Source organism: Mixophyes fleayi, chromosome 2, assembly GCF_038048845.1.
Source record: "Mixophyes fleayi isolate aMixFle1 chromosome 2, aMixFle1.hap1, whole genome shotgun sequence".
NCBI lineage: Eukaryota > Metazoa > Chordata > Amphibia > Anura > Limnodynastidae > Mixophyes > Mixophyes fleayi.
This window is the reverse complement of record NC_134403.1, coordinates 13,941,976-13,962,145: the sequence shown is the minus strand read 5'-3', so window position 1 is coordinate 13,962,145 and position 20,170 is coordinate 13,941,976. Positions and strand designations below refer to the sequence as shown.

General features: G+C 42.5%; 1 protein-coding gene across 2 annotated transcripts in view; it reads left to right on the top strand.

The window, feature by feature from the left end:
* PLEKHB1 (pleckstrin homology domain containing B1) overlaps positions 1-20,170 on the top strand; it is a 37,718-nt gene that overhangs the window by 8,969 nt on the left and 8,579 nt on the right. Inside the window, exons 1-2 of one of the 2 annotated variants that reach the window (XM_075198526.1) lie at positions 7,613-7,710; positions 19,510-19,560. In XM_075198526.1, the coding sequence (XP_075054627.1) occupies positions 19,524-19,560 (37 nt within the window). In that variant the 5' untranslated portion in view covers positions 7,613-7,710; positions 19,510-19,523. Of the gene's footprint in view, positions 1-7,612; positions 7,711-19,509; positions 19,561-20,170 lie in introns of those variants that run through there. The other variant, XM_075198527.1, reaches the window with a different exon arrangement.

Sequence of the window (20,170 nt, the reverse complement as noted above, 5' to 3'; positions counted from 1 at the left end):
ACAACATCCAACAACAGGGAGGGTGGGTGGGCAACGTCCAGCAGCACAAGAGACTGCTTATCCTCCGCCCATCCAATATATCACCACCACCTAACTCTCCACCGTGACATCAGAGGGGCGTACTCCCTTGGTCAAATTATTAACCCCAGAGTATCACTACAGCCCACAGATCCAGCCTTAGCTTTCAAAATCCCTCAAGCTTATGTTCCTAGTCTCTTCTCAAGAGGTGAATTTCCAATATGAAATGTAATTAGGTATCTATTAATAATTACATATAAAACCCAGTTTACATTTGTCACTTCAGCAGTTTAGTAAAGTGCTGGCTCCAATGCTTTATATGGTTTTCATACATCTGCAGGAATACACTGTTTAAATGATCCCTAAAGAACTAGCTCGAGGGTGCATATTGTCCTCAGATATAATTAAGCAGCTAATACCTGTTTGGGAATGGATAGGATGAATCACTTTAACCAATTACCAACATACTGCGAATAATAAGACAAAACAACTGAAGAAACTGATCCAAGAATACGGATATTTAATATATTTTGGAATCGTTCTTGTTGGCCTCAGGAACGTACAGGTGTAACACACATTACGATACATATAAAATGTTAGATAAGGACAAGATGAAACATGGATTACCTGTTATATCACTCCAGCGGGCAGCATGATACAATATAATCTGGGTTAATACTTCCACATAGCGGTGTCTGTTAGCTGCTGGCAGACATCTGTAGTCTGAGTGCCAGCTGAAGACGGAACATCTGCGATCTAGTGTTGGAAATCCAGACATCGGGAAGTGGGAATGTGTCTGAAACTGCACCAGGTGCTAGAAACACACACGAATAACACCTTATTAAATAAGACATTTGGCCTCAACTCTGCAGCGTTAATAATCTTCCACGAGGGCTGTAATATCCCATAAGGAAACTCTATAGAAATCAAGTTGCAATCTGTGTTACTGTAGAATAGAATATAATCATTACAGTTTTTCGTTTGGCTGAAATCACTCTTTTGTGTTAAAGATCAGGAGCTGTGTACAATGGAACAGAGAGTCCTGTGTCTGTGGATCAATCAGAATGAACCGTGTTACTTTTATGTTCTGCAAATTTTGTACCAAGATTCTATCACCGAGATTGGTTCCTGATAGCCGCCCCCATTGGCCCTGTCTGAAGATTGAGGTCTTCCTGAAGTCTCCAAACTGTTTCAACTCTTTCAGTACTTAATTAACATTCTGGTGTAAATGTGCACTACAGGCGCTAATCAGTGCATAAAAAGCATATTAACAATTTTTTCATTCGTTTCAATGGTTTCCTTTGCAGCAATATGTGTTAGGAGCAGCTCTAATATCAGAGCAAACACTTTAATTACGTTAGTTCGGCTAAACTATTTTTCAGTATTTACACTTTTATTTTATTCCTTCTGGGGTATCAACCCTGTTTCAAATCTTTTTGTCATCTGCATATCTTTCCCGACCACATCCCTGAATACGAGCATCTCCCTGCACTACAGAAAATATATATATATATATATATATATATATATATATATATATATATATATAATATATATAAAAGCCTAGCGGCATGTGTTAGTGTGTGTGTGTGTGTGTGTGTAAAAAACTACCGGGTGCCAGAGTGCTCAAGCTGCAGCGCCACCTGCTGGGCGGAGTTATATACTACACTGACCTACTAAATTCTTAGCATTATCTAATATATAAAAGCCTAGCAGCGTGTGTGTGTGGCGATGAAGATGACAAGAACCTTTTTAACACCTTAAGTAGCTTGATTTGACTAGAATGCATGAGTATCATGCACGGGTTAACTTGTATATATATAAAATTATAAATACTGCTAATAAAATTATTATAACTACCTTTTATCCATGTTCCTGTGTATTGACCAGGGTTTATTTGATCTCTATTGTTAGCTGCCGGCCATTCTGACACTGTTGTTCGTTCTGATCACCATTGACCTATTGCTGGCCATTGCCGAGTGTAACATGCTGGACACTGCTCAGTATAATGTTCTGGTCATTGCTGAGTATAACATGCTCGCCATTGCTGAAAATAACATGCTGGGCACTGCTGAGTATGACATGCTGGACACTGCTGAGTATAACATGCTGGTCACTAGTGAGTGTAACAAGCTGGCCATTGCTGAATATGACATGCTGGACATTTCTGAGTATGACATGCTGTACATTGCTGAGTATAATGTGCTGGACACTGCTGAGTATAATGTGCTGGGCATTGCTGAGTACAATATGCTGGACACTGTCGAGTATAACATGCTGGACATTGCCGAGTATAATATGCTGGACACTGCTGAGTATATATAACATGCTGGACATTACCGAGTATAATATGCTGGACACTGCTGAGTATAACATGCTGAACACTGCTGAGTATAACATGCTGGACATTGCTGAGTATAAAATGCTGGCCATTGCTGAGTATAACATACTGGCCATTGCCGAGTGTAACATGCTGGACACTGCTAAGTATAATGTGCTGGCCATTGCTGAGTATAATGTGCTGGTCATTGCTGAGTATAATATGCTGGACACTTGTAAGTATAACATGCTGAACAGTTCTGAGTATAACATGCTGGATACTTCTGAGTATACCATGGTGGTCACTGCTGAGTATAACATGCTGGTTGCTGCTGTTATATGCTGGTCACTGCAGGATGTAATATGTTGGAAGTATTTTATTATGTCCAAGTGATAGGAACAAAAGTGCAAGAGCTTCAAACAATGGAGTTTACGTGGAGCGGGGTCTACAAAGCTCCTGCCATGATAGAAGCAGAAGTCAGGATCATTTCTTTCCGAGTATCTCTGTTCCAAGATCCAGAAGTTGTACCTACCACCTACTTGTCTGCTGTCCAAAGTCCCACAAGCATCCTGGACCCCCAGCTCTGCTTAGAAGGAACACTGGTCAATTCTAAATAACTTAAACTTATATATAACTTAACGTTATAGTATATATATATATATATATATTATATATATATATATATATATATATATACAAGTTAACCCGTGCATGATACTCATGCTTTCTAGTCAAATCAAGCTACTTAAGGTGTTAAAAAGGTTCTTGTCATGCATTTGGGCCTAGCCCAGGCCTCCTCAGGGGAAGAGCGTTACTTCCCGATGCAAGCGCCCTTTTTTAACGTGGTTTTGTCCACATGTCACCACCTCATAATTTTTCTCCATCACCTCATCCTTCATCTTCATCGCCACATCCTTCATCAAGCTACTTAAGGTGTTAAAAACTCCCCACTGTCACCCCCGGCAACCACCAACCACTCCCAACTGTCACTTCTCCTTCAAGAAATATATAGGTCAGTGTATAACTCTGCCCAGCAGGTGGCGCTGCAGCTTGGTTTTTTTTCCCACACACGCCACTAGGCATTTATATAGTAGATACTATAACATATATGTTATACACAGGGTGTATATGTACTGTTACAATATGTCTTCATATAAGGATACGTTTCTAATTCTAGTATAGTGACTCTTGTGAAGGTAGAATATATTTTACAAGTGGGAATTACTGAGAAATTGGCCAATTAATGCAGCTCGGAGAGATGAAACAGCAGAGATAATATATGTCGTAATTCTTTTCCCAAATCACCACATCCTGTATAACTTCATATGGAAAGTTAAAAGTAGCTCTTTACTAGTCAGTGATCTGGTAATCGCACAGGATTCACTAGTCCTAATGGTCAAGAAAGCAAAAGATGATTAGAGATCTAAAGAGAAAAAACAGAGCTCAGATAATCCTGGACTGAGGCTCCAAATACCCCAGAATTACCCAGTCCTGTATGTACTCCGCTGGTCCTGCCTCTCCCATTATAGAAAACTGCAAGTGTCTCACACAAGGTCCGTAGAGCATGTTGTACACCCTGCAGTAGCTGTATGGATGGTGGGTAGGCTATAGCTGATGAGCTGTTTAATATATATATATATATATATATATATATATATATATATATATATATATATCGACAAAATGGACAAAATGTCCAAGGCACGGGCAGCTGACATATTAGGATAATGTGAGAACGTTTACAACCGGTGCAATCATGTGAAACAAATGAAGAGCAGTGATATCATTTTTTGCATTTAATATTGTGAAAATGTATTTAATTAAAATACAATTTTCATTACATTGGTTGTTTTTTATTCAAGTTCTTTGTTAGTTTTTTGTATTCAGGATAAGAAGCCAGAATATAATATACCACAGTTGCCTGCCTCTCCCAGAAATATTATTATTATTACCATTTATTTATATAGCACCACTAATTCTGTGGCGCTGTACAGAGAACTCACTCACATCAGTCCCTGCCCCAATGGAACTTACAGTCTAAATTCCTTAACACACAGACAGACACACAGACTAGGGTCAATTTGTTAGCAGCTAATTAACCTACCAGTATGTTTTTTGGAATATGGGAGGAAACTGGAGCACCCGGAGGAAACCCACACAAACACGGGGAGAACATACAAACTCCCACACAGATAAGGCCATGGTCGGAAATTGAACTCATGACCCCAGTGCTGTAAGGCAGAAGTGCTAACCACTGAGCCACCGTGCCGCCCGGACACTCTCGAATTAAGGTAGGCGGAGATGTGCTCTGATGGCGCAAATCGCACCAGCATCAATCCCATTATTCCTCGATATTTGGCCCATACCTGTAACACAAAGACTGACACCGCTGCGTGATATGGATGCATATTGGGTGCAGCATTAAACTTAAAAACAGAGAAGCTGTGAGTTACCCAAACCTTTAATCCCGTCGTAACTACATCCCTAAACTTAAACAAAATGCCCATTAACTACCCATTAGATGCCCCTTCTCTCTACGTAACTGTGCCACTTTGTGGAGTGCCCATTGGTCACTGACCCTCTTCCGTCACAAAGCCCCACCAAACCACATTCCTCCCTGGAAGACCCTGACCTCGGGGGAACTTTTCCAATCACGCCGGGTCTCTCTACCTAGCAAGGGGTGAGCTCGTATCCATTATTGAATTCAACCAATCTCTGGGCTCCAAACTTCAAAATCCTTAGTTTAAACCCTTTAACCCCGGTTTACTCCTAACACAGGCCATGTCTCCGATACACCAATCTCTACTTGTTCCTGTTTCTTTATCTGCTTTGGGTTTAGTTATTGTAACCTACAAGAAAAAGGATTTAATACGGGGGGGATCTGCAGAGATCGCTGGCTCAGCAGTACAAGCATATAGTCCTCAGTGTGAACATTATGGAGGGAATTCAGTTAGCCAGGAAGTGTAGCAGTATCAGGTGTTAGCTGGGCCTTGTAAACAGATCTTGTACAGTGTTAAGACGTGGATGATAATGCAGATAAATCTCTTCTGATCTACAGCCTGTCTATAAATAGTCTCCTATTACTGTGCTTATTAGTGGCCTGGGAGTGACAGGACAATGCTGTAATCTCACCTGTACCTGAATCACAGACCCAGCGTTATCTACACCATTCAGGGCAGTAATATTTCCTAACCTTACCCCTGAGTTTTACCCACAACAGGGGCATGATCCAAGGCCCCTGGGTCATGCCCCTGAATACCTGAATTTCATTTTTGTTGTTTTTTCCAGTGTTTATTCAATGTCCAATTCATTGACTGTGAAAAACACAGGAACACGCATACAGCGTGACAAATACTCACAGCTAAACAAACATGGTATCAGTGTCAAAGTGAATCTTTAATGTTATGGTTTAATGAGTTTAATGCACTGAATAAATATTACTACTCAAAGCTGCATCACCACCTAATCGCTAAATTTTACTCACCTACTCCTTCCCTTTGTCGGTCGGGGGCTGCTCCGGGCAGCCGTGTTATCCAGGTACTGTAATTCACATTATAGCCCCAGACGAAAATCAGCTCCGAGAGGGAGAACCAATGAGGAGAGATACAGAGATTGAGGCTTCTGATTTGCCCTCCCACTCAGACCCCCAGCGCAGCCATTATACTGTGGTGGGCTTAAAGGTTTTGCCAGATATCTATTACAGAAACAGAAAATCCACCTGCTACTACCCCTGCCCGGAGCCACAGTGGCTGCTCAATGCAGTTGTTTTGCCTATGGCACCAGAGAGGGGAGGTAGCAGGTGAGTAGCATTTAATAATTAGATGGTCATGCTGCTTTTAGGGGCAAACACTAAGGGTCTGATTCATCAAGGAACGCAAAACGAACGTATTGTGCATTTGTTTAAGAAGCAAATGTATCAGGTATATGCACATCTGTATTTAACAAGGAGCGGATGTAAAGATACATCTGTTGATGAATACGGGTCTAGGGACGCTCTGCTCTAACAGACAATACACTGCAGGATACGTCCAGTACATATGTGGGATATAAAGTCCCAAAAGAAGGCAAAGAAAAAAACAACTATCCAATTAATGTCACCTGATAATAATATAGACATTAATGATAAAACATTATACAATAACATTAAGATTTTATTCATGTACTTAAAATGCATTTTTAGTTCTCCAGATTGCAAACACATGTTCTAGCTGCATACACAGCCGTCATCACGAGTAATCGGCACTTACACCTGACCTTAGAGATGCTCAGAGCTTGAATCGGACGCTGCTGCATGCGCTGAGCTTGGCGCGCCCTTACTGTATAATGACTATGTGCATACGCCCATTCTCTGGCGTATGGTTAGTTTCTGAGCATGCGGCAGATTTTACGCAAAATACAGCACGCATCAGCATTTTAGTGCCTTAATGGATCAAGCCCTAAAAGTTCAGAGTGACTGCAGAGCGGAGGCCGCCATTTTATATATATATATATATTGATCACAATGAACCATTTTAATTTACTTGGAACTATTGACAAACCCGGACCCCGTTTCCAGCATCGAACGCTTTGATTTTGCCTCCTGTTTTATTTGGCTCACCTGGCAACCAGAATTCCTGATCTTATCCATCCATAAACATGTGTGAGCACAATCATGAAGTAGTGGGAATTAATGTATTATGGTCCCTGCAATGAAAGCGTATTCGTTATATTAACCTCTTACTTACCAGTGGATCGCTGTACGCCACAGAGGTCAGCGGAACAGGTCACTGTAACAAAAACGTAACCTTTCAAGACAAAAATATTCAGTCTTGGTTTATGATACAGCCCTGCCGAATATGGTATAAAATAATAATAATAATAATAATAATAATAATAATAATAATAATAATGTTATGCATAAGAAAACAATACACAGTTTAGTGCAATTGTCTCTAAATATAACAGCATCAGAATTATTATAAAATATTATTTATCAATACATCATCTTTTGTGAAACTACAAGTCCCAGCAGGGCACCTCTGAGCTTATTGCATCAGACTGGTAGGGCATGCATGCACTTGTAGTTCCACTGGCTGGTTAAGCCTTGTCTATGTCTTGCACACAGATTACACACTGCAGATAATTCCCTGGGGTCCTAGTTTACACAACAAGTGTGACTGGATGCTGCTGGCCTTCTGGAACAGACCAGAGCCGCGCGCTGCATCATGGGACTTGTAGTCTGTCAGCTGACACACTCTGGCTTCCTTCAGCTGCCGGGACCAGGCTTGTGGACTGCAACTCCCACAATGCACCGCTTAATCCTACCTGTGCTTTATATGTCCTGAGCACAGCACAGAGAAGTTACACAGGGGACAGGTATCTGCAGGATAAAGGTAGGGACTGCTGTGTGTGATGGTGTCCCGACATACAACCCCCTGTGTTACTGTGGGGAGCTGGGGATTGTGTTTGTTATCCTTATTATGGCATAGTATAATTTTATAGACAACCTGTGGCTCTTCAGCTGTTGTGTAACTACAAGTCCCAGCATGTCCTGGCAGGATACACTGGGGCTTGTAGTTGTTCATAGGCTGCCTTACCTCTGTGTCTGTTATTGTGCAATATTATTAAGAGGAAGTTCCAAGTTGTCACTTTGTATCCTGTGATAAAGTGAGATGTATATTTGGAATATATATTTATTGCACCTATATTAGTAATAAGTGTTACCAGTGTTCCTACAGCCATTGCAATACTAATTTACTAAGAGAAGCGCACGTTCTGCAGTTTGACATGAAACTGTCTCCGCATTAACCTGTTATTGCTGTTACACTTTATTCATATACAGTAGTTTTGTGAAGAAAGAAATATATAATATGCTCATTGCAGAGTAATATCTTTACTTTTAAATGTGTACTTAATTTAACCGCTTAGTCGCTGTTAGATTTCCAAGTGTGCTGTTTAGTACAAGTGTTGTGAATGGACCTTTCTCCTTAAAAAGTTTTCACTTCCTAGGCCAGGTCTGGTGAGTTAGTTTAAAGTTCCACAGTAAACTGAATACTATAAATTGTATACTGTCTGTAATTTGCAAATGCTATATTGGTGTGTTCGAACTCCCCCCCCCCCCCCTTTCCCCCCCCCCCCTTTTTTTTTCTTCTGTACCCCCCATTTACTTAAAATTTTTTTCAATAAAAACGATTGATGATAAAAAAGTTTTCACTCTCCCTCGAGACAATATATATAGTATATATATATATATATATATATATATATATATATATATATATAATATATTTCTGTGTTATGTTTTGATTAATAAGTACATATATCACTGTAGGGTATGTCTGTACCCTGTTAGAAATCCTAAACACTACATAATGTGTACACTAGAATATACATTAATTAATGGATATATGAATAATTATAAACAAACTTCTCTAAGGTTCTTCCCATGTTAGATCACATAAAATCTTATTCTGAAAAGATCTGTTCATTAAGCCTACAATGGCTCTTACGTGTCATTGTAGCTGGTCTATCACAGTGACCCTATATGTGGAATATTGTCTTAATTTTATTGTCTCTAAACAATGTCACAATCATAACTATATGTTATATTATTCTGTACTTGGAGTAAAATATCTGTACATCAACAGTGGCCCCTGTATTCATGCTCTAGTTCAGAGATGTTAAATTTGTTGGTCTTATTACCAGCTGGGATAACAGAATTTTGGGGATTGACAGATACTCAATATATTTATTGGGAACTTCCTCTTTCGGGTTCCTAGAACAACGTCACATTGACATTTGGGGTTACAGCTACAAGAAAATGTGATGTAATATAAAGGGTTATATAAGGAAGAAAATATTAATAAAACAGATATCATCTGTGCAACAATAGTGCATCAGTAACTTACTGCACGAAGGAAGACATCAGTCAGACAATCCGTTCAGATCCCGGTCTCTCAGGAAGGGATTAAGTTGTGTTATGACCGAAGCAAACATTCAGTGTACTGTAGGATTTCATATTTTCCAACCTTCTACGGACAATGGATTATTACCACGCGGAGATATACTATTTAGTAAATGTCAATTACGGAAGTATAAATATGTGTCACCCATATACCATTTTGCACCTATATTTGCACTAATTATTATGAACAGGAAAGTTGGTAGATTTGTGGGTCAGATCCTTCCGACTCCACCTGAATTTGTCAGGTACTATATTACGGATGCCGTTTGCACCCTCCAGAGGTACTTTATGCAGGAAAATGTTTTTAGAGTTTTGTAGTATTTTCAACAATGTAAATAAAACATTCAACACATAGAAGAGCTACGTATAATAAATACTAATGTCCCCTCACCTTTATGTTTATTTAAGATATAAAGGAACAGTATTTTAGGACCAGTAAGTAGGAATGAATAGAGGAGGCGGCACTAGAGAGATATTGGGCTGGAAGGTGACATTTTCTTTGATATGCGGATTCTTGGTCAGATCCACAGTCCCAGAGTAGCAGGAGGCAGAGCGCCGCTGTGTGACCGTGCAGACGCGGTTTCCGTTCACTACAGCTGAATGCAGCATTTTCGATAAAGGCAGCGTTATGAAACACGATTCTGAGATCAGTTTCACATTAAAATATATTTACTTTTAATACATTTGTGGTATTCTACCAACACGTAAAAAAGTATGATGGCTTGAAAATTGTAGATATAATAATATTAAAATGTGACTAAAAGTTAGTTTGTAGTAAATAAAAGGTTTGTAGTAGGTTTGCAAATTTACGACCCCGTTGACCGATTTCACATGACATTGCCACATCGTCTTTGGGTCCTGACCCGTAGTTTGAGGGTGCCCGCTGTAATCCAGTACTTGTGCAATATAGACGATGAAGGTATAGAAAGTGGGCAATGTGGATCAGTCACAAGGACAGATCCCTGTATTCCCCCACCCCCTCCATAAACATTCCAATGGACCAGATCACAATAAACGAGTGGATTACTAGAATCCGGTAATGCATAAATAAAGTGTGTCAGCCAATATTCTCTATTTAAAAATCAGGGCGTGCTTGACCATGCCAGTAAGATACTTAACCCTACCCCAGATCTTCTCAGCCAACCCCATAATGCACCCAGGCCCCTCCCTTTCCAATTCATCTGACTAGGCCTTTAGGATAAACCAGAATGTCGTTCTAAAAAGAAGATATAAATACTAATAATACATATAATAGTGACTGTAGATTATCAATCCGGTCTTGGCCCGGGAGAGGTTCATGGCTGGTAAATTCAGGTCCTGGATGGAATGTAATCTACGTCATAATTGCCAATGTTTCCTCATTGGCTTCAGGGAGATCCCGGGAGAGGTGGGGGCGGGGCTTGACGAATGACATAATTTTAGACTAAATTGACGAAATATTTGAATAATTAAGCCCCGCCACTTATCTCTTGCGGGGTCGAGAATCGAGAGGTTGCCCTGCTCTCCCGGGAGGTCTCCCAGAAATGCGGGAGTCTCCCGGACATTTCGGGAGAGTTGGCAACTATGCGTTAAAGAAAAGCAGCTAATGAATCTCTAGAGACTGAAGTGTCTTTTACATTTCTGTGTCACAAATCGGGATCTTAGCTGCACTTACCTCATCCGCCGCTGTCATACCACGGCTACCTGGGTCCCTTCTGGTCATCTGCAGCATTCCCGTTCTCCACACCTTCATTTGTAAACAAACACATACTGTCTGTCCTGCTGCATGGGCGCGGCCATCTTGGATGCGGTCCGTCAGGTGATCATTCCAAACCAACCAGATTCAGAAGCTGTGATCACATGAACTGATCAGCCAATAGTTGTTTGGGACATCCTATTTAAACCTGCTGCTGTGATCTGTTCATTGCCAGAACAACACACTTCTCTCCAGAGGATAGTTCTTGGCTCCAGTGTTCCTGACTGCATTACAAGTGCAGTGTTCCTGTCTGCATTACAAGTGCAGTAATCCTGTCTGCACTCCTAAGTGCAGTGTTCCTGACTGCATTACAAGTGCAGTGTTCCTGACTGCATTACAAGTGCAGTAATCCTGTCTGCACTCCTAAGTGCAGTGTTCCTGACTGCATTACAAGTGCAGTGTTCCTGACTGCATTACAAGTGCAGTGTTCCTGACTGCATTACAAGTGCAGTGTTCCTGACTGCATTACAAGTGCAGTGTTCCTGACTGCATTACAAGTGCAGTGTTCCTGTCTACATTTCCAGACTGCTAATTCCCCTGCTATATTCTACAATCAGCACGAACATGAGCAAGAAGTTCATCCAGGCTGCTAAGTTCTGTTTCACTCCTGCTCCAGCTAGTCCCAAGGGTCCCGAATCGGATCAAGAAATTCAGACGACCGTGACAGTTTGTTCTGGCCCAATGGATCCGCTAGGGGAACATACCCCGAGGGAGGACTCTGTCCAAATATTAGCTGAACGCATTGAGAGACAAGAAACTAACCAGGGGCAAATTTTGAGATTGCTGCAGGATGTTTCTACACGTATGGATACCTTGCAGTTATTCCGCAGTCAACCATCCCATACTCCGCCTGAGCCAGTAATACCTGCCTCACTACCCACTTCATCCAGACTCCATCTTCCCACGCCAGCTAAATACAATGGCGATCCGAAGAATTGCCGCGGGTTTCTCAACCAGTGTAGTATACACTTTGAATTACAACCCGGAAATTTCCCCACTGCACGTACCAAAACTGCTTATATTGTTTCGCTACTATCAGGGCAAGCTCTGGCATGGGCATCACCGCTCTGGGAAAAATCTGACCCAATTTTATTTGACATTGATAGCTTCCTGTCTACCTTCCGCAGAATATTCGACGAGCCTGGAAGAACAACGTCAGCCGCTTTAGATATTCTGCGCCTTCGGCAAGGGCAGCAGTCTGTGGGCCAATATGCCGTTCAATTTCAAACACTTTCCTCTGAACTATCTTGGAATAACGATGCTCTTGTTGCGGTTTTCTGGCAGGGCCTGTCTGACCACATTAAGGATGTATTAGCGTCTCGGGACTTACCTACAACGCTAGACCAATTGATTACCACCTGCAATCGGGTTGATCTTCGGTTCAGAGAAAGAGCTCTAGAAAAGAGGAAGCTGAAACAGCCCAAGTTCCACCCTATTCAACGGGTCCGTGTACCGTCTCCTTTCCCTGAAGGACCCATGCAATTAGGCAAAGCACGTCTTTTACCCACCGAGCGAGAACGGCGAGTTAGAGAGAAACTTTGCTTATACTGTGCCAGTTCCGGACATCTGTTACATCATTGTTCTCGTAAGCCGGTTAAACACAACCTACTAGCTGACGATGAGGAAGTGAGCCTAGGAGTGGCTCTTCGCTCCCCACAAGGCAAGGACTGTATTATCCCAGTCACTCTGAAACACGCTCAAGGCTCCCAATACATTTCAGCCCTGCTGGATTCTGGAGCAGCTGGGAATTTCATGTCTGCCAGATTAGCTGCTGAACTAGCCATTCCACTAGAGAAAATTCCAGTGACCATCTTTCTCTCTGCGGTTGACGGTAGCCGTATTCCAGGGGGTACCATTACGCATCAGACTTCTCCAGTGACGCTCCAAATAGGAGTTCTGCATTCCGAGTCTCTTACCTTTTTGGTCATCCCAGAAGCCACTAGCCCTGTGGTTCTCGGGTTTCCATGGCTTTAAACGCATAACCCCCATATTGACTGGTCGACTCCACAAATCCTGGCGTGGGCTCCAACTTGTTTCGGGTCCTGTTTACAACGTGTTCTTCCACATTGCTCCACCTCTGATAAGGAAGTTTTGCCAGTTCCTTCTGCCTACCAAGAGTTCACAGATGTTTTCAGTAAGCAGGCCGCTGAAACTCTACCACCTCATCGGGATTGGGACTGTCCCATTAATCTTGTTCCGGGTAAAACCCCACCGCGTGGCAGAGTCTACCCTCTTTCTATCCCTGAGACAAAATCTATGTCTGAATATGTAAAAGAGAACTTGGAAAGGGGCTTTATTCGCCCATCCTCTTCACCGGCAGGAGCCGGGTTCTTTTTTGTAAAAAAAAAAGATGGTGGATTACGTCCCTGCATCGATTACCGAGGTCTCAACGACATTACCATCAAGAACCGGTATCCTCTGCCCCTCATCACAGAGTTATTTGACAGAGTCAAAGGTGCGCAAATATTTACGAAGTTGGATCTCCGCGGGGCCTACAATTTGATCCGTATCAGGCGTGGCGATGAATGGAAAACCGCCTTTAACACCAGGGATGGGCACTACGAATATCTTGTCATGCCATTCGGTCTGAGCAATGCCCCAGCGGTTTTTCAGAATTTCATAAACGAAATCTTTCGGGACTTACTGTACCATACTATTGTGGTATATTTGGACGATATCCTCGTTTTCTCCTCTGATATCCAGTCCCATCGCAGACATGTTAAAGAGGTCCTCAGCCGTCTCAGAAGGAATAAACTGTATTGCAAGCTTGAAAAATGCACCTTCGAAGTTGAATCCATTCCATTCTTGGGGTATATCATCTCGGGCACTGGTCTCCGTATGGACCCAGAGAAGGTGCAAGCTATTCTTAACTGGCCTCAACCATCTACACTAAAGGCAGTACAGCGATTTCTGGGATTTGCTAACTACTATCGAAAATTTATTCGTGGCTACTCTACTGTAGTAGCACCACTCACCGCCCTCACCAGAAAAGGAGCTAATCCTGCCAAGTGGTCTGAAGAAGCCCAATCTGCTTTTCAACTTCTGAAACAAGCATTTATTTCTGCTCCCATACTCAGACAACCAGATTTAACCTGTCCATTCTACTTGGAAGTTGATGCCTCATCTGTCGGAGTAGGGGCAGTTCTCTCCCAAAAACCAGCTGATTAGCAATGGCATCCCTGCGGGTTCTTCTCCCGAAAATTTTTACCAGCTGAAGGAAATTATGCCATAGGGGACAAAGAGCTGCTTGCCATCAAATTGGCGCTTGAAGAGTGGAGACATTTACTTGAGGGAGCTCGTTATCCTGTCACAATATACACGGATCACAAGAATCTGCTCTACCTTAAAACTGCACAGTGCATGAATCCACGTCAGGCCCGATGGGCACTATTCTTTTCTCGATTTGATATCCATGTCACCTTCCTTCCCGGTTCCAAAAATCGCAAGGCCGATGCTCTGTCACGTTCTATGGTAAAAGAAGAAGATTCCATCATTGTGGATCCACGGCCTATTATCAGCCCACTCAGCATCGCAGTCAGTAGACCCGACAATACACCTCCCCAGGGGAAAACTTTTGTTCCTGAGAATCTGCGTAAAAAATTACTCCAATGGGCACATTGTTCCAGATTTGCCGGTCATGCTGGCATCCGCAAAACTCAATCTTTCATATTGAGAAGCTACTGGTGGCCTACGCTTCATCAGGATGTTCAGCAATTTGTTTCCGCATGTGGCAGCTGTGCCCAACATAAAAGTTCAAGACAATCTTCAGCTGGTCAACTTTTGCCTCTGCCTATTCCCACCAAACCCTGGACCCATATTTCTATGGACTTTGTTTCCGATTTGCCCAATTCTAATAATTTCAATACCATCTGGGTCATCGTTGACCGATTCTCTAAAATGGCGCATTTTGTTCCTCTCCGTGGACTCCCATCAGCACCTATCCTGGCTCAGCAATTTATAAAGGAGATCTTCCGTTTGCATGGGTGTCCTGAAGAAATCGTCTCAGATAGAGGAGTTCAGTTTGTGGCGAAATTCTGGAGATCCTTGTGCCAAGCACTACAGATCAAACTAAACTTCTCTTCGGCCTATCATCCCCAATCCAACGGGCAAACGGAAAGAGTTAATCAAGACCTAGAAACATTTCTCCGTTTGTACATATCCTCTTCTCAAGACGACTGGGTAGATCTGCTTCCTTGGGCAGAATTTGCTCATAATAATCATTATCACAAATCCTCTGCTTCCACTCCATTTCATACGGTCTATGGCCTACACCCCAGGGTACCCTTGTTTACTCCACTTCCTACAGCCTCAGTACCTGCCTCTGAAGTTTTCCTAAAGAATTTTTCAGGCCACTGGCGCCAGGTACGGGAATCTCTACTTAAAGCGTCCCAACGCTACAAAATTCAGGCCGACAAAAAGCGACGAGCCATTCCAAGCTTGAAACCCGGAGACAGAGTCTGGCTGTCTACTCGCAATCTACGCCTCAGAGTTCAATCTATGAAATTCGCTCCTCGCTTTATTGGACCGTTTAACATCTCCCGAGTCATCAATCCAGTGTCCTACAAATTACATCTACCATCTTACCTCAGGGTACCCAACTCCTTCCATATCTCTCTCTTGAAACCACTGGTGCTAAATCGGTTTTATACACCCAAACTGGTTTCTACTGAAGTGCAGACTGAACATGGTGACGAATATGAAATTAAAGAGATCTTGGACTCTCGGTTTCGACATAAAACCTTACAATATCTAGTCGACTGGAAAGGCTATGGTCCAGAAGAGAGGGCCTGGATCAAAGCTTCTGATGTTCACGCTCCATCTCTCATCAAAAAATTTCACCGCAAGTTTCCAACTAAGCCCCAATCTAAGTGTCCAGTGGCCACTCGTAAGGGAGGGGGTACTGTCACAAATCGGGATCTTAGCTGCACTTACCTCATCCGCCGCTGTCATACCACGGCTACCTGGGTCCCTTCTGGTGATCTGCAGCATTCCCGTTCTCCACACCTTCATTTGTAAACAAACACATAATGTCTGTCCTGCTGCATGGGCGCGGCCATCTTGGATGCGGTCAGGTGATCATTCCAAACCAACCAGATTCAGAAGCTGTGATCACATGAACTGATCAGCCAATAGTTGTTTGGGACATCCTATTTAAACCTGCTGCTGTGATCTGTTCATTGCCAGAACACCACACTTCTCTCCAGAGGATAGTTCTTGGCTCCAGTGTTCCTGACTGCATTACAAGTGCAGTGTTCCTGACTGCATTACAAGTGCAGTGTTCCTGTCTACATTTCCAGACTGCTAATTCCCCTGCTATATTCTACAATCAGCACGAACATGAGCAAGAAGTTCATCCAGGCTGCTAAGTTCTATTTCACTCCTGCTCCAGCTAGTCCCAAGGGTCCCGAATCGGATCAAGAAATTCAGACGACCGTGACATTCTGTCTCCATTACTGAAGTCATGTTGTCTTACCTGTCAGTCTTTGATTAAATCTTGGTCTCCATGAAAATGGCCACCTCCATAGGCATCAATACATGGACATAGGACACAATTTCTGAACTGTGTCATCATGCCACAGATGGAGAATCCAACCATGACTTGTACTGGCTCAGCATCAGGGAGAATGCCAGACTCTTCAGGGAGTGAGGGAGATCACCCCTAGTTCAGGGAGTCTCCCTGACATTCAGGGAGAGTCGACAGGTATGATCTACGTGTACCCCTGTTTACTCCAGCACAGAGACCCATAACAGTTGGCCCCAGGATTGGACCTTTAGTAATCGGGGCCTCAGAGCTCCATCCCTGATATATCTCAGATTGTAGTCAGTGCAGACATTCCCCCGGTGACATTGGTATATGAGTCTGAGGAGAACGTTTACCCCAGCGACGGCCATGTAACCGGCGATGGGGGGATCTATAGAGAACAAACGACAGTTGCACATCTGCTATATTAAATAACTCGCCCTTTTTATCAAAGCTAATAACATCATATTTTAATTATAAATCCACTGAGAGCGAGTTAATAATGCAGCTGCTAACGCTGAGCCTGGTCCTGCTGACCTGTAAGTGAATTAACCTCTCTGCAGATACAGCATCAGACATATAATTTGGTGGAAATTAAATAATGATCCGAGTGCTGATCTTTATGTTGCACTAGATGAGATAAAAGAATTTTATTTTGTACAGTCTGATGAATAAGGTGTCCGGGTACTGACAGGACTATAGGCAGCTGCATCTGTCTGTAGATGTCAGGTCTGGAGGACATAAATCTTTATTTCCCAACCAGAGCTTCTTGATAGCTCACTGTTACTGTAATATGTTATAATGTTATCTCATGCTGTATACAAAACAATGGCACATACTGGGAGTTACAGGCAGCAGACAGAACAATGGAAATGGTACTGTGCTCTTCTCCATACATACAGAATAGGAACATATACTGAGAATTGCATCCAGCATACAGAACAGGAGAGGTTGTACTATGCAGTTCTCAATACATACGGAATAAGAACATACACTGAGAATTACAGCCAACATACAGAACAGGAGAAGTGGCACTGTGCAGCTCTCTGTACATACAGAATAGGAACATATACTGAGAATTACAGCCAACATACAGAACAGGAGAGGTTGTACTATGCAGTACTCAATACATACGGAATAAGAACATATACTGAGACTTATATTCAGCATCTAAAGGAAGAGAAGTGTTACTGTGCAGTTCTCCATACATACAGTATAGGAACATATACTGAGAATTACATCTAGCATAGAGAACAATAGAAGTGGTACTGTGCCGTTCTCCATATGTTCAAAATAGGAATGTATACTGAGAATTACAGTCATGGGCAAAAGTTTTGAGAATGACACAAATATTATTTTTTACAAAGTCTGCTGCCTCAGTTTTTATGATGGCAATTTGCATATACTCCAGAATGTCATGAAGAGTGATCAGCAATTAATTTAAAAGTCCCTCTTTGCCATGTCAATGAACTTTATCCCTAAAACATTTCTACTGCATTTCAACCCTGCCACAAAAGGACCAGCTGACATCAGGTCAGTGATTCTCTCGTTAACACAGATGAGAGTGTTGATGAGGACAAGGCTGGAGATCACTCTGTCATGCTGATTGAGTAAGAATAACAGACTGGAAGCTTTAAAAGGAGGGTGGTTCTTGAAATCATTGTTCTTCCTCCGTTAACCATGGTTATTTGCACATAAACATGTTCAGTAATCATTGCTTTGCATAAAAAGGACTTCACAGGGAAGAATATTGCTGCTAGTAAGTGCATCTAAATCAACCATTTATCGGATCATCAAGAACTTTAAGGAGAGAGGTTCAATAGTTGTGAAGAAGGCTTCAGGGCACCCAAGAACATCCAGCAAGCGCAAGGACCGTCTCCTAAAGTTGATTCAGCTGCAGGATTGGGACACCACCAGTGCAGAGCTTGCTCAGGAATAGCAGCAGGGAGCATCTGCACGCACAGTGAAGCAAAGACTTTTTTGGGGGATGGTCTGGTGTCAAGAAGACCAGCAAAGAAGCCACTTTTTTACAGGAAAAACATCAGGGACAGACTGATATTCTGCAAAAGGTACAGGGATTGGACTGCTGAGGACTGGGGTAAAGTCATTTTCTCTGATGAATCCCCTTTCAGATTGTTTGGCGTGTCTAGAAAAACGCTTGTCCGGAGAAGGAAAGTTGAGAGCTACCATCAGTCCTGTGTCATGCCAACAGTAAAGCATCCTGAGACCATTAATGTGTGGGGTTACTTCGCAGCCAAGGAGTGGGCTCACTCACAAGTTTGCGTACGAACACAACCATGAATAAAGAATGGTACCAAAACATCCTCCAAGAGCAACTTCTCCCAACCATCCAAGAATAGTTTGGTGGTGAACAATGCCTTTTCAAGCATGATGGAGCAACTTGCCATAAGGCAAAAGTGATAACTAAGTGGCTCGGGGATCAAAACATCAAATTTTTGGGTCGATAGCCAGGAAACTCCCCAGACCTTAATCCCATTGAGAACATGTGGTCAATCCTCAAGAGACGAGTGGACAAACAACAACCCACAAATTCTGACAAACTCCAAGCATTGATTAGACAAGAATGGGCGGCCATCAGTCAGTATGTGGCCCAGAAGATGATTGACAGCATGCCAGGGCGTATTGCAGAGGTCTTCAAAAAGAAGGGTCAACAATGCAAATATTGACTTTTTGCATAAACTTAATGTAATTGTCAATAAAGGCCTTCGACACTTATGAAATGCTTGTAATGTTACTTCAGGATACTATAGCAACATCTGACAAAAAGGTCTAAAAACACTGAAGCAGCAAACTTAGTGAAAAACAATACTTGTGTCATTCTCAAAACTTTTGGCCCTGACTGTATATCTACCTCACAGAACAAGAGAAGGGCCACTGTGCTGTTACACATGTTTCTGGGTATATTCTGAACCTACATCATTATGTTGCTCTGACCCCTGTGTCTCTTGCAGGGTAAATCCCGGAGATGGCAGTGGTGAAGAGCGGGTGGCTTTGGAGGCAAAGTAAGTGACCTCCTTGTATTTCTTAATCTCTGGTTACTCTAAACTCTTGATCTTGTGTGCCTCCATACATTTGTCCGTGTGAGAGCCGTAGAGCCGAAACGGGGAGTCACGTTATGAAAAGATCTGCAATACATGTGATGACGTAGGAATGAGGGTGTAGGTTAGTAGGTGCAAATAATTCGAGAATTATTGGGTGATATATCTGTTGCAAGCGTCAAAAATCATTGATCGCCATTTTCAGAATAAATGGATCAGACAGAGAAGGTACCACACACGTGGCCAGATCTAGTGCTCAGATCCGATCAGCCAGTGACGGGCAGGATGAGCAATTTGGCAAAACACACGGATGACCAAATATGAGAATCCTATAGGGGTCAGGCCGATTGGATAGATCACATGGGGTGTAAGCATTTTCCTTAGCCAATGATTGCACATATTTATGCAGTGATTGGCCAATTCCATTTTCCAACCTGTCTGATGAAAATCTGACCAATTAGAAGATTGTTAGCGGTAGTTGGGAGCTGACACACATGGCGATATTGGATGAGTTTGCCCTTTCTTGACTAATAAGTTACCTAAATGATCATGTGTCTTCCCCGAAGAGCCACAG